The 16,380-nt window shown below is 33.9% G+C and overlaps 2 protein-coding genes across 2 annotated transcripts; one reads left to right on the top strand and one right to left on the bottom strand.

The window, feature by feature from the left end:
- Positions 1 to 685: 685 nt before the first annotated feature.
- On the bottom strand, positions 686 to 11,412 carry LOC113229496 (ras-related protein Rab-39B). The gene is made up of 3 exons (XM_026463099.1): positions 11,264 to 11,412; positions 10,835 to 11,186; positions 686 to 3,414 (listed from the first exon to the last, which is right to left on the bottom strand). Exons 1-3 carry the CDS (start codon positions 11,369 to 11,371, stop codon positions 3,206 to 3,208), a joined length of 669 nt encoding a protein of 222 aa, XP_026318884.1. The 5' UTR covers positions 11,372 to 11,412; the 3' UTR covers positions 686 to 3,205.
- Positions 11,413 to 11,827: 415 nt separating this feature from the next.
- LOC113229684 (THAP domain-containing protein 1-like) lies at positions 11,828 to 16,128 on the top strand. The gene is made up of 4 exons (XM_026463365.1): positions 11,828 to 11,964; positions 13,012 to 13,123; positions 13,584 to 13,776; positions 15,505 to 16,128. Exons 1-4 carry the CDS (start codon positions 11,883 to 11,885, stop codon positions 16,126 to 16,128), a joined length of 1,011 nt encoding a protein of 336 aa, XP_026319150.1. The 5' UTR covers positions 11,828 to 11,882.
- The last annotated feature ends 252 nt before the right edge of the window (positions 16,129 to 16,380 follow it).

Genomic DNA, 16,380 nt, shown 5'->3' with positions numbered 1-16,380 from the left:
CCCTGGTGCCATTATATCGTATGTTGAAATCAATATCGTCATAAACAAAAAAATCAACTTCTCGAAAATATGTAGACAAGACAAGATTACTAAAATAAGTTTAAATTTGAAAAAGGCGCGATATTTCATTAATGACGATATTGTGTCCAACCTGCGATATATTAAGACAAAAGTAAAAAACCTTGGAAGATAAGAAAAAAGAAAATAAAAATCATATACCTTAAACCAACCCGTTGTTAGGTGTAATACAACAATGTGACAACAGTCATTAATATAATACGTGTTCAAAGATGTAAAATCTTAAGTGTGAACTAAATTCGTTATTCATTATCTGACTTTAAAATGTCGTCGAATCTATAAATAAATTTAGACAATCTATTTATTTACAAAACTATCTGGTTGTGGATTTTTGATTCGTTATTTACGAAAATTATTATTGTAGATGTAATTATTTACAACAATAAGGCAAACCTCACCTTATCAGCACCCGCCAGCGTATTAAATAGCAGTTTTAGGGCCGTATTCTAGAACTCTACTCAACGCTCAAGTCAGGACTTGAGTATTGCAGTGAGCACTGAAAATCATACACAAGTCTTTGCCATTAGGGTCGTAGTTCCATTGCTTGTGTTTCCAGTGCAATCCTGACTTGAGCATTGATTAGAGTTCTAGAATACGACCCTTAATTTGCTACCAAAGATGCAATATACAGCACTCAAACTATTTTGAACCGTAATTCCCCATTTGGGAAATATTAAATTTCTAGTTTGGAAATATTCCCGGGTATTATATCAGTACCGATAACACCTCACTCTGAAATACCGGAATGTTTAAAAATGAAAGGCAAAAAATCAAAACAAAATAAGCTACATTTTTATTTACAATTACAAAATTTTTCTTCTGAGTACGCTGCCATAGTAAAGTAATTGCCACATATCAAAAATATAGAACAAATCACGACATCATAATTCCGGTATTTCGGAAGGAGGTAGTATCCATAGATCTACTCTAAGTGTATGATTTGATTGTCGATAAATAATTTGTCTATTTTGATCTTGAAGTGCGTGCGCGCTGTTAAATGAGATTTGTCCCAATTCTAACGTCACGTTTATAATGTTCAAATCAAAAATCAGTTAGTAAGTGTTAGTAATTTAACAAAAACAATGGATTCAAGTTGATTTTTTAAACAAAATAACATTCTTTGGTTCTACAACGAAGAAATATTTCAGATATTGATATTTCCATATATTTTATCACATTTTCGTGAAGAATAAATTATAAATTTATTCATTTTTACAGTAATATTTTTGTAACATAAATAATTATAAAGTATAATAATATAAATAACCTCCTAAGGCCCCGTGTACAACAAAATGTACAAAACAGAAGTGCTTCAGACCTAGACAATATTATTTCTATGATTACGTAAACACCCAATGTACGTAATAACAAAAATATCGCATTCAAAAGCGCTATACAAATATTCTATACGACCGTAGGGTATATAGAAAAATACGTTTTTGATACAAAACTAAGGACACACTTATGGGGCCTGAAGCACGTAATTAAATTACATTTAGTAAATTTCAGTGTACGTTAGACGTTTAGAGCTTTTCCCATTGTAGTTTGCTGGGTCTTAGGGGTTACAGTATCATTTTAAATAGTAACCATATGATTAAACAAAAATGTCAAGTGAAAAATAAACACACTATTTACACAGGAGTAATAATTATTGGATACAATTTGTATATTAAAAAAAAAATTAAGAATTTTAACAAGTAAGCCTAACAAAAAGACATATTGCGGTATAATTTCGTTAGTTAAATTTAAAAAAATTAAAATTAATTGCTATTGGATAATGTAGAATTGCTTTAAAAGTTTTATTGTACCTATTTTTATGTAACATTCATTGACTTAAAAAAAAATACTAAACAAAAATTTCATGGAAATTATTTTTAATATAAAAGACATTTTTTCCACTCGTGTTTGCTGAATATACTAGAGTGTATTGACACTGGAAGTGGCCTCCAGGTGTTTAAAACTACATTAAAAAACCCAATTTCATATTAGAACTGTATCTTTTTAACTTTAAAATGCTAGATAACATTTTGTTGTTGCGTGACTACAGCTGATCTATTAATAACCTTTATATTATGGAAATAATAAAACCTTTACCATTAACTATTATACAGTTTTAGAATTTAAAAAATATTTAAGTCCTAACAGATTATGGCCAATTTATTTTCAAATGTAACTCTTTTTTTTCTATTATGCACTTATTTGTGTATAGCAGAAGTTAATGCCTTATCTACATTTCAAATTACAAAATTACACTTAAAAAGGTTGTTATATAACTATGTTGTGTTATGTATGAGTCAATATGTACATCTAACGCATTTTTATAAACGCGGTAACAATTTCGACGTTCAAAACTAGAACACTTTTAATGAATCGAATGGTACTTATTTCGAAGTAAGGCGTCAGATTAAACAGCTCCCTAAGTTTAATTAAATAATTATCGCCTCTGAGAGGACGGAATATAAGGAGACTCACGCCCAGCAGTGGGATGATACAGTAGACTGATTAACTCATGACCAGTGATCGGAGTAAGTGGTGCTATTTGTAGTCGTAATAGGGATGTTATTTTTAATTAAATATTATATATTTCCGGTATTCCGGGATTAAGAACAGATATTTTATTAGTTACTTAGTAATTTACGTAAACGAGTGAAGGGCAAACAATTATGCGAGTGTGTTTTTGTCTCTTAATATTAACACTTGTTTACTTGCAATGCTCTGTCATTAATGCAAAATTCTAAAATTTCAGAGTCATATCCCGATTAAATCCATTTGTAGTTTCTGATTCGAAATAACTCTACCTCAGGGCTTAACATGTGGTATAAGGCGAGCCTACCTAACATAATGCATTAATAAAATTTTGAGAAGGGTCCATGACTAGAAAAAGTTTAAAAAACCCTGCTCTACCTACTGCGATCACTGCTCTCAATGCGTGGTTCGACATTTGTTCAAAGGAGTAATTGTGCCAGTTTTTTCTTTCTTCCAGTGTACCAGATCAATAAGAAAAGAAGCGGTAATAGCAAGTTACTGATGGACGCAATTAAAGTAACCTTCCATGTTTAGTACTCACCAAAATGATTGTTTCTCAATTCTAAACATCAAAATCATCCCACAATATAATATAATTTATCTAACAGCAAGTGGACTGAACTGTTTCTGCTTCAAGTAGATTGAAATCCATACCGTTAGGCCGGTTGAATCCGGTCTTTATTCCGTCCCAACCGTCTTCCACTTTGTATTCTCCGGTTTGTATACGGTTGTAAACTTCTTGTGCGACTAGAACAAATGCTTCTTCCACGTTCATGCCTGTTTTTGCTGATGTTTCAACATGGTGTAGGCCTGATGACAAAAAAATGAGTTAACGGTACAAATTTTTGATATGGCCAATTTCAAATCAAATAATTTTATTCGTCATCATGAGCACAATAAAGATGATAACATTTATTTTATGGTCGCCATGACGTACCATCAAGGCATACGAATTATACTATTATTATTAATTATACCTGTCCAATACTTCGAAATAATAACAATAATAATAATAATTAAAGTCATGAATCACTGATTATAGACTTCCACCTTCACTTAATTAAATAATAATCAATTTAAATAAAACAATCCCATACAAAAACGTTCGTCTCAATAATGAATAATAAATAAATTAATTTGAAATTAGTTAACAAAATTCCATTAACGTATAAAATGATTTTTCAATTAAACACTCAAATAATGGGCGTTTAAATTCCATTCTCGAGTCGAAATTTTCATTCTGCATTAACTGTAAATTTAAAAATAAATATACTTTTATTAAATAAGATCAGGAGGCCTACTCTCGTCCTCCGTCTGACACCCGTGCGGAACAATTACCGTGAAATAAGTAATACACGACCAAATAAAAAGATGCATGATGCAAATGCAGCTTCATACTTCACATTGTCTTTCGACTTGGTCGATGAATATTCGTTTCTTAGATACTTAACTTATTTGACAGTAATTGATTCGGATGGAGAAAGGGAAGACCACCTATCTCGGGATTCAACAGAAAAAGCTGTTAAAACAATATCGCAGATGAAACCAAAGACTGTCATAATTTAAAATACACGACTTGGAAAAAAAATATACTGAATGGATCTTATTGCGAATAATGGGCTTATTTTTTTTTAAATATTAGTGGCTTTGCCTTCGCATTTAGCCAATGAAAGGGTTTTGAAAGCAGAATTACAGATAATATAATCTATATAATACAGATTATGGAAGAGGTACGGAATTTGGGTGAAAAAGGATTGGGTAGCTATTATATATAGGCATACATATTAAAGCTTGATATTATTATTTTCAATAAATAAGGTCAGACTATTGATGTTTACACATAATAACTACAAGTGGTGGGACGTACAAGTCGTGGGCCTGGTGGAAAGTACTTTCAATGCGCACGTCACCCTGAGACATAAGTTGATAAGTCCTTGTAATTTCACCAGTACCCTTACTCATCAAAACTGGAACGCAGTAATGCGCTGCTTGGCGGCAGAAATAGGTAAAATTAATTATCCAGAATATAAATTTACTGGTTCCATTGAGTAATTTATTGAACATTCAAATCGTGTTTTCTCAAATCCATCATTTTTTAGTTACACCAGTACTTAGTTTTACGTACCATATATGGCCGTATGATAATAATTCACAATAAAAGTCAAAGCAATCTTTCTAAAAAAACGAAAACAGGTTCATAGATTATGTTTTTAACGTATAAGACATCTTACTTGTATTACAAGATATTACCTTTGATATTACATTTGCACGCGCCTTGTGCGTATCATAAAACCAAGTTTCGTACGAGATGACAAAGCACAAACGTCATCTATATATATACAATGTCATTGAGTGAGCTTGTGCTATAAATAAAACATAATAACCTTTAGTCGCCAAAAGCAGTAAATACAATATTTTAGAGAATTATTGCAAGCATTTAAAACCAGATAAGGGAATGCGTTTTGTGAAAGGTTTTGGCGTTTTGATAATTTGGTTTAAACCGGGTTAAAACCGATTAATGCCCGAAATCGGAGGCAAAAACTATTTACAACTAAAATTTGGAATCAATTGACAAGCGTGCAAAGAGGCTTATGGGTGACTCGGAATTAGTAGAGGCGAAGCTGCAGAGCCTTGAACACCGCCGTGAAGTTGCCTGCTTATCGGTATTTTACAGGATATATAACGGGGAGCGTGCGATGGAATTACACGATTTAATTCCGCCTTCCCCTTTCCATCATCGGGGGAATAGGCGTAGGCTTGGCTTCCACCCCTATGGAGTGGAATTGCAGACTTGTTCCCTGAACGTTATAACTTGGACCTTTTCAAGGCGAGAGTGAATAGGCATTATTTAGATGTCCATGCTCCATCGTCGACCTCATCGTCACTTTCCATCAGGTGAGATGGAGGTCAAATGCACACTTACATTTTAATAAAAAAAAAATTGAGTTTTGTTCAGATGCTCACATTTCGTCTTTCTATTGAATAGATTCGCTTGAAAATCGCTTTGAAGTGAAAAAAAAATCGTTAGAACACTTGAACAGATTGAATGGTAAGTGAGAGTCCACAGAATCCCAAGGTGGGTATTGTGTGGAACTGCCTCTTTTACGTCTAAAAATATTTTTTTATATTGAAATAATAATAACGCACATTCTTATAGCTCCGCACTATGGAAATCCTGCTTACATGGCCATAAACAGACACTGACAAAATGACATCCAAACTCGCGAGAGAAATAAATGTAGGCCATACAAATATTTCTTCCGACCCGGGAATCGAACTCCCGACCTCTGCGTGGCAGACCTTTTCGTTCGATTTTGGGCAGAAATATTTTGTATTATTGTAGAAAATTAAACAAGTACAATATAATATCGTATACTATACGTGTTTTTATTTAGTTCAGTAGATATAAAAAGAAATCGCTGGTGTATGTGGTAACCCTTAGTTATGAGAATGTTGAGATATTTTTGCAATAACGTAAAGTCTAATAGGTACAACAACCACAAACTCTTTCTTTAATCTACACCTTACAATTACAAACAATACAATTCTAACCACAGTAAAATTTATACTAATTGAATATTCGCCGCATTTATTTGTATATATAACACGGAAGAAATACTATATATTAAATTTGACACAATGTGTATATATTTATATGTTTCGTATTTATGTAATATATATTTACTTTAAAGACATCAACCTACTCTGTATAAATATGTAACCCAACCACTGTTTCAAAATAATAAAACTAATATAACTGCTCTAATTACCTGTACTGTACAATTTAGAAATTTGTAAATTAGATGTAGTAAACAGATATTGTAGAAGAGCGGAGTCTCCTAACACAGGCATTGCTATGCTTAAAAGGAGATTCCAGTCACTAATACTGTAAATCTAAACTTGAAATGAAATAAATGATTATTATTATTATGTTAAGTACCCATTGAATACAGCAGTTTTCTTGTAAATTTTCGAGGTAAGTTTGTGGGATTTTTTTTCTATACTATTTTTAGGAATCGTGGTTTCACACCGTATATTAATCAGTGTATATATCCTCAATTTATCTATATATTTTTCCCAAAGTAATTGATTAATAAACACTTTCGCTGTTATGCAGAATCAACCCATTTTTGTAGTTGCATAGTCTCTTACGAGTAAATGAATCATGAGGTATTTAACTGATAGACTGCGCAGACTTGAGATGATAACATTTTAGTACGCAGTAGTCTAGAACTCATAATTTTACACCAAGAGTTACGACAACGGCTGATAAGAAATGATCTAAGTGAGGTCTTGAAGAAGACGCATTAAATCGATATGTGTGTCATGGAAGTTGTTTTTGGTAACGTACATTTTTATATGTACTTATAAATTGAGACTACCAGTGTACTTTTAATTTAATAAATGTAATTAGATATTTCTTATACATGAAAATAGAATTATACTGTTTAATTCCGCCTGTCTCTATCCATCACCGGGGGACTAGATGTAGGCTTGGGTTCCACCCCTATAGAGTGAAATTTCCTACCTGCAGACTTATTCCCTGAACGTTTATAACTTGGGATTTTTCAAGGCGAGACTGAATTAGGCATTATTTAGATGTACATGGTACATCGTCACTTTCCACCAGGTGAGATGGAGGTCAAATGCGCACGTATATATTTTATATATAAAAAAAACTATTATAGAAAAAGTGGCATTTAAAGTAATATTGCAGAAAAAAAAAATGTGGGTTATGGTGTGACTCACATTTAATTTTTACGCTAATAACGCACACACTCAACATAGCCCCGCACTAGGGAAACCCTGTGTCGCGAGTGCCATGGACACACACATAGACAACCACAAATTACACCCGAGCGAAATAATGTAGGCTATACAAATATTTCTCCCGGCCCGGGAATCGAACCTGGGACCTCTGCGCCTGTGTCGTGCGCCTGGTGGTCAGTGACTCGCCTATCCATAAGTGTGTGTCCATGGCACCCGCGACATAGGGTTTCCCTAGTGCGGGGCTATGTTGAGTGTTTGTGTTATTGTTTTTATTATTAATCTTCCACACTGATCCGGCCGGGGATCGAGACTGGGACCTCGGAGATGAAAACCTGTGTGCAAGGCACTCAACCGTAAGTCGTCAAAATAAGAGACCAACTTTTAAATTATTGTTTTTTTAAATCATTTAAATCGTGACTATCATAAAACACGTGTTTTATTTTTAAAATAATAATAAATTCACAGGTGTCCCGTTCTGAGGGGAATAAAAATAATGATCACATTAGGTTATAGGTTGGTAGTCTTCCGATGCGCAAAGCCGATCCCGGATCCCTCCCACTAGAGCACCCGAGAAGGCCAATGTGGGGTTTTAGTCGGTAGAAGCCGGCTATATATAACTTCTCCGGCGAGGCATCCTAGGATGTTTTCTCCACGAAAAAAAAGTAGGTAAAGTCAATCGAGAATAAGAAAGTCCCACGTTCTTTAATACCATTGAACTTGCCTCCCAGTTGTAATTAGATGTGATCAGAATATACCAATTGCAGGTTGCTTTGATGAATGAATAGCTCGACCCAATTATTATAATAATAAACTAGCACCATTAAGAATATGTAAACACATACATAGATTGCCGGCATATTTAGGCTAAGGCCTTAACTTTATTACGTATTAGAAATTTTGTTCTTGTTTAAATGTTTACATAACAAACAATACTAAATTAACTTTAGTATTGCTAACTTGTATTAGGAATTACGAAGCCTTGTGTATTATGTAGGTATCTATGTAAAGTGGCTTTGTTTTTTGTATCCACATTAGTGTGAAAACTTTTAAACCAATCAGTTTAGGTACGTAAAGTTCTACAATTTAATAAAGTGCACTTAATACGTATATGTATAGTGTTGTATATTAAGTTAGTTTTTTTTTAATAATATCAATGACGGGACGGACAAGTCGTGTGTCTGATGGTAAGCTACACGCCTGTCCATAACTAATTAAATGTCCCGTCCATAACTGATTAAATCGGAAAGATCTGAGGGGCACTGCCACTGCGTCCATCATCCTGAGACATAAGTTGACAAGTCTCATGTGCAATTTCACCAGCACCCTTACCCTTCAAAACTGGAACACAGTAATGCTGACATTACTGCTTGGCGATAGAAATAGATAAGGTGGCAGTACTTCACTGGACAACTCTTTCAGAAGGAGTTCTAGTGCTACTACTATATGTCTGTAATAATATGTTCAGATTCAGAGTGCTTAAAACATATTATTGTTGTTACAGAAAACAATTTACAAGTGGACTTTCAGGTTTTTTGGTGTAAGGTTAATTTTTGTCAATTTATGCTGTACCTGCTTAAATTATACTCTGGCCTAATTCAAAATTTTTTCATGAAATTTAAGTAGGCTCATAATAATCTTGAAGTCATGTCTGTCATGAATTTTGGTCAATCACTTACTAGTGATTTGAAACCACAAAATTACCAGGTAATTAATTATTTATAAAACTGTCGTCAGTAATGATTTTTTTATTTAAAGGGACAGGTTGCAAACATTCGAGTTTGAGTAGTAATTCAAATTTAAAATTGGAAATTGCTGGATGAAATATGTAGTAGATTAATATAAAATAAATCTTCTCTTAAATCTTACAATTTACTTTTTTTTTTCAACTTCCATTACATATTATCTTCTGTACCTACAATGTAGCAGTAAGTATTAATAGGTATCACAAATTTCATTATTTTATCATAAATCGAATGTATGAATAAGTACTTTGTAATTTTCAGAATAATTGGCTAGTCAAGTATTACTTCAAAATAACCCAATTACCTACTTACCTATTTAAATTCCAATTACACAAGCAGGTCATGGGCAGAGCTAAATTAAACAATGAGCATTGACAAAAAATGCACTTTACACCTGCTATCAATGGTTACTTAGAAACGTTTATTAAACATTCTATATCCAATTTTGCTGGAGTACAAGTAGGTACTGATTATTAACTGTTACATCATGTATTTTGTTAATTATGTTATATGTATTTTTTTGTAAAAAAGCATGTTAACATGATTACTGTATGTGGATTATATAAAAGTGTAGAGCAGATGGATGTAAGAAAAATGAATTACAAAACATATTTATGATGCGAATGTGGGTGGAAGGGTTTTAAGATGACATCCCAAAAGGACTTACATTGACCAGATCAGTGATGTCCTCAAAAGGCTGGGATCCGAAGCGACAAGAATAAAAGAAGTTGTATGAAAAGGGTAGTTGATGTATGTGAGGCTAGAAAGTTGTGTCAGGATGGACTAAGATGGAGTATCATGGTCTCTGCCCACTGGGAGACAAGGGTGTGAGTGTTGTGTATGTATGTAATATCAATAAAAAATATATAACTGAAACACATACAATTATTTGTTATTGATGAATAGAGCACCTATTACTAACAAAAGCTTAAAAAATCTTGTATGCAATAATATAACATGCAGTTTTTTGACTCTCCCTTAAAATAACTTGAAATATACCTGAGCGGTTTTGTTTGATAAGCGATTATATAATTAATATATTATATATACGAATATCTGATTAATATATTTTTTAATTTATTTCAAGACCTTGGATACAAGTCGCTTCACTTCAAATATTACTATTACCGTTTCATATTACTTTCTACGTTCATTATCCTATTAATATATTTTATTTCATGATTGGATTTAAGTTCTTTAGTCTTTTTTTGAAGTAAATAAACTTGCTCTTGACCGCTACCTAGGCCTGGAGCTAAGATAGGATCTACGATGGAACAAGCCCATCCAGAAAACTTATTAGTTGCACCATAAATATACTCAGCTTGTATGTTCTTGTAAACTGTCCACACAATAAAAGGTGATGAAAAGCGCTTAGCATGCCTGATGGATCCATCTGATCCATCAAATAGGGATAACATCCCACTGTATTTCCTCTGGATTTCCGATGGTAAAAAGGGGCGAAGAGTAGAAATGTTAGAAATAATAAACATAGAAAATAACATATTCTATGTAACCTTGCCAGAAGCATAAATAAGCGAGAATATGAAAAATTCATAATACAAGACATGCATGGAGATATAAGAAAAAAAGCGCAACGAACCATGGAATTTATTCTGCCAACTTTCATTTGTTTTGCGCTTTTTTGGTTGCATTCAGTTCTTTACAAATTTTTTCCCGCTTTTAACTATTATGTTCACTTAGATAAATAAACACATTACCATTTTCTTCGGCGAACATTCGCGCTTCCTCGCACGAGACTTCCCGTCGTGCGCCATTCTTATTGTCCTTATCCACAAGGTCTACTTTGCACCCAACTAATGCGAACACAGGTCTATGAGGCTCTATATGTCTCTTGGCCTCCATCATCCACAACGGTATGTGCTCAAAACTCGATCTGTTACAGACATCGTACACCAATAACGCGCCAACAGAGTTCCTATAGTACGACTTTGTTATGGATCGAAATCTCTCTTGTCCAGCTGTGTCCCAAAGCTGTAATTTAATTCTCGTACCGTCCTGCACCTCTATTATTCTAGCAAAAAAATCCACACCCACTGTGGGGTCCGATAGCTGAAAATTAACGCGCAATTTAATCACCTATTTACCAAAATAGTACGAAAACAATGGAAAGGGACCACGAAACTTACCTCGGCGAATTTGCCATCTGTAAAGTATTTCAACAACGAACTCTTTCCCACCGTACTGTCACCGATTAAAATCAGCCTGAACTGGTAATCAAATATCGGATCAACCATTTTAATTCCAATTTCAATAACATAAACCTAATAACTACAACGACCTCGTCAAAATTACGTAGATATCAAAAGCGAATGATAAATACTGTGACGAGTGAACGATGATTGGATTGATCGATGTATGGCTGCGTTCATTGTTTTTGAAAAATATGACAGCTGATTCAACACTGTTTAAAAACCGGTAACTATTACCAAAATCATGATGGCGTACTTTAGCGCATAGACAAGAAATTTAGTAGTAGAGATTTATAGACAAATAGTTCAATTATTCGTTCAAAATTTTGAATGTTCTGAAATGAGTGGTCTTTTACGAATAAATTAAAATTAAATACAATAATATTAGTGGCTATATTGTAGTTACAAACACAATAATTTTAGGACTTTAAAGGTTAGGCGAATTGGTGTGTAAATAGGTTAAAAATTTAAATGATAACCTATACAAAGATTGGTTGGCGCCGCGCCGCCTCGATTGACGGCCTTTGTAAATAAAACAAGTTATTCTTAAATCCAAATGAGTTTTGTTCAAAGCGTCGTAAAAATGAAGGAGAATGGAACAGATTTCATTGAAAGCAAGCTGAAATCCACACCGATAGGTACAAATTTGTTTTATTTTTGAACCGGTTTTGTATTGTCATTATTAAATGGTTTCATTTTTCATTTACATACCCCACTACCATAGTAATTACAAATGTTGTTTTGAAATGCTTAATGCTATTGTTTCCCTACTCATTGGGCCCTCTGCTACCACTTGGACGTTTACTTTCTCCAGAGGTTCACCTGTTTTTCTGTATGATTTAGGGTCGTATTCCAGAACTCTTCTCAATACTCAAGTCAGGACTTGAGTATTGCAGTGAGGACTGAAAATCATACTCAAGTCCTTGCCATTAGGGTCGTATTTCCAGTGCTTGAAAGCATACTCAAGTCTGCTCAAATCCTGACTTGAGCATTGAGTAGAGTTCTGGAATACAACTCTGAAGGTCGTATTCTAGAACTCTACTCAAAGCTCAAGTCAGGACTTGAGTATGATTCAAAGCACTAGATATCATACTCAAGTCCTTGCCATTAGGGTGGTATTTCCAGTGCTTGAAGTCATACTCAAGTCTGCTCAAATCCTGACTTGAGCATTGAGTACAGTTCTGGAATACGACCCTGAGTATGTGTACACTATAGTATCATAAAATTGTTCATAGTATATCTGTGTGTAGAATCTTTGGCCTGCATTAACATGCTGTTAAGAACATTTCTTTTTCATTTAAAAGTTATGAATTTCTACCATTGAAGGTGTTACATTAAAATTAAACTGGCTGTTCTTGACGGTTGTCTTCACTAAATTACAAATTTATTTTAGGGGTAATGCATGTGCTTTTATAATGAGGTTCTGGTTGATATTAAAAACTCTGCCATTTTTGAGATTTATATCTATAGTGAAACAAAAACTTTTTGTTATAGGTAGTTATATAGCTTCTACATATTGGTATTATAAAAATCCATGGTAGTGACCCGTTTAGCTTTTTCAGGTTGTTTCAATTTATGATATTTGAAATACATGTGAGACGATTTCAAGTATAATTTCCCTACTTCCAATCGAAGTAGATAGATAAAAAAACATTTTTAATGTAAGAAATTAAATTTTTTTTCAGCCATGGTAGCTCCAGAATTGAAACATAATGCAGACAACACAGAAATAACGAAAACATGCGCTGTGTTGGGGTGTGATGATTCCAAGAATCTGAGTTCTGATGAGTTTTTCGGGTATACTACTTTGGTATTTTTTTTAATTCATCATAGTTTTTATATTATATGTACAGAATTTACAGTTTGAAATTAAATGGTACAGTTATATTAGGCAGATGGCTAGATAAATAAATAAATAAATTGTTACTGTGGCATTCTTGCAGGCTACAAAGAGCATACAGTAATCATCTTAAGAATATTTATGCTCTGTTTCAGCACACAAATTATATAACTATTATTGATAATGAATAGAGGCTATTTGATGATATCATTATTATATGTGACAGTTTCCATTACAGAGACCACTATCTTTTATTATTATCTCAAAAGGCTGCCATATGATGAATCTGTTTATTAGTTCAAGCCTTAAAGGCAGCCCTTTAAGGTGTATCACAATCGTAATGGACCACAAGCCCTGGTCTGTGAAACACCGTAGTAATAAAACACCATCAATACCTTTTATTCTTTTATCTTTTAGGTTTCCTGAAGACCCAAGCTACAGGCAACTGTGGACAAACCTGACAGGTCGCAACAATTGGACCCCAACAGACTATTCATACATCTGCATACAACATTTCTCTGTTGACTCATTCCAGATAGATGCTAACAATCAGATGGTATTGGTTGATAAGGCTGTTCCTTCATTGAAGCTGCCTAAACATGTTTTGGAGGTATATTATTGGAATTTTCTTCTGACTACAAAATTGATAGAAAATTAATAGGGGCATTACCTGAAAAACCCAGACCTGTACTAATTTAGAGAATTTGTCTTAATTGGTTCCACTAGAAATTGAACATCACCCTACAAGGTTGCTACCCATCAAAGTTGGCTGGAATCACAATCCTCCCACAATTGGCAGTTGGTTTACTGAAATCACCAGCCCTTTGTCAAACAGTGCTCATGACAAGTCTACCCAGATTTGTTGGTTAGAAGCTGATGCAGAGGTAGAGAGTCTGTACTTCATTTTGGTGTATATACCTAGTCTTGCCATAAATATTGTAATAAAGAAAAAAAAATTTTTTTAACTGCAAATAACATTTATTACGTATAAATAAGTGTGTTAGTTTAATACATAAATATACAACAATTAAAAATATAAAAAGCTTATTCGAAGTGGTCTCCATTAGCTGCAATACAGTCCTTTAAACGTTGAGGCCAGTTATCAATAGAAGCACGCACTCTTTCCATGGGAAATTCTTCACTGCCAATCGTATAGATTGTTTTAGGGACTCCAAATTATCATGGCGTTTAGAGCAATCTGTACTCTCTAAAACTGACCATAAATCATAATCCAGCGGATTAAGATCGGGACTAGACGACGGCCAGTCTACAGCTCTGATGAAGTCCGAAACGTTCGCTTCCAACCAAGACTGCGTGGACCGAGCTTTATGACCCGGCGCCGAGTCTTGCTGGAAGGACCATACTTGGTCATTGAACATGGTGATGTTAAGGGGCTTAACTACCTTCTCAAGAATGGTATCTTGATACACTTGTGCCGATGTTTTGATACCTTTTTCACAAAAATATGGCTCAGTCACTCCTTCATAGCTAACACCCCACCAAACCATCACTGAAGTCGGATAATGTCCACGTTGCACTCTGTCGACTAATTGGGAAGCTTCCTTAGAGCTTTGAGCATAAATACGGTCACTTTGTTTGTTAAAATGTTGCTCAATTGTAAAAAGTTTCTCGTCCGTAAACAAAATTTTTCTGTGACCTCCCTTTGCGTACCGCTTCAGTAGTTGTTTCGATTTTACTACCCTATTCTTCTTTAAATTATCAGTTAAGAAATGACCAGTGCGTCTCTTATAGGCTGCAAGTCCTAAGTCATCTTTTAAAGTACGCGACATGGTTCTAGGTGCTATCTACATTTCCCGAGATAAAATCTTTTGCTTTCGGACAGGATTTCTTCGAATTCTTTCCCTTACTGCTTTGACCAGCTTTTTCGTACGAAGACTACGTGGACGGCCAGATCTTTTTCTGTCACAAACAGAGGAAGTCTCATTGTACCTATTAATAGCCCAGTACACAAACATTTTACTATTACCAAGTGTATGGAGAGTTTTAAAAATTGTATTTGGCTCCATACCTACTTTGTGTAATGCAATCACAGCGATTCGGTTCTCTTTATCACCCCACTCCATTTTAATATCGCAAAATATTGTACAATGTATTGGCGCCAAAATGAGAAAACACAATGAACAATCCTATAAAAATGACAGATTCGAAATTCAAATGTAATATTTTTTTATTTTTAAGTGTAACAGTATTTATGGCCAGACTAAGTATAAAACTGTCATTGTACACTTAAAAATGTAAACCGTTTCCTAATTAGATATAATTTACAAGATTACTTACAAAACGCTAATAAAACTACATACACTGTTTTTGCCACCAGGTGGAGTACATAGAAGAAGAAACTCTAGACCATGAGGATGATACAGATGTAGACGGAGACATAACAGAATGTGAATCTGATATGGATGTAGACCCAACACTCACAATCAATGGCAAACATGTTAACAAAACACAAATGGTTGATGAAGGTCTTCTAAAACTCTTCACCGAAGTTCAAATGATGCAACGGCAGTGCATCGGATTAAAAGATAAGTTAAAATTCAACATGAAGATCCATAATCGGCAAAGCAGATTTTTGAATCGACTTAATCAAATCATAGATATGAAAAAGGAAGTTCTGGAACAAAAGAAAAAGAAAAAAGCACGGATTTTATTGTCATTGCAGGATAAAATCAGAGAAGACACTAACGGATTAGTCATGGCAATGCCAACTAGACATACGGACGATTTGAAGAACTTTGCACTAAGTATTTATAAGTATTCCCCACAAGCATATGTGTATATAAGGAACACATTAAGGACTATGTTACCAAGTACAGATGTACTTGATAATTGGGTCACAGCAGGATACAATCCAAAAAATGTGTTGACAAGCAACAATTTAATAAAAGTCACTGCAGAACAGACTGATACAGAATTATCATGTAAAATATCATTACGCTGATTGAAATTAACATAAATGTAAATAAATGAAATTCTTTTTTGAGAATAAATTAGTGATATTTTCGAAAATGCATTTTTGCGTCATGTTTAATTTTAATTCCCATTTAAGTAATAATTTTCATTTCTGCACCAATAGAATCTCCAAACGAGGTTTGGTTCTAAAGATACGTTCGATACGAACCTCTATTGCGCGCCTAACCGGTTCTAATAGCGCAACCTATTAAGTTCCTAGTTTTAAAGCTCCTCGACAGAT

The sequence above is a fragment of the Hyposmocoma kahamanoa genome, unplaced genomic scaffold (genome assembly GCF_003589595.1).
Source record: "Hyposmocoma kahamanoa isolate Upper Pololo Valley unplaced genomic scaffold, ASM358959v1 62, whole genome shotgun sequence".
NCBI lineage: Eukaryota > Metazoa > Arthropoda > Insecta > Lepidoptera > Cosmopterigidae > Hyposmocoma > Hyposmocoma kahamanoa.
The sequence above is the reverse complement of the archived record's forward strand: the minus strand, read 5'-3'. Positions and strand labels throughout refer to the sequence as shown.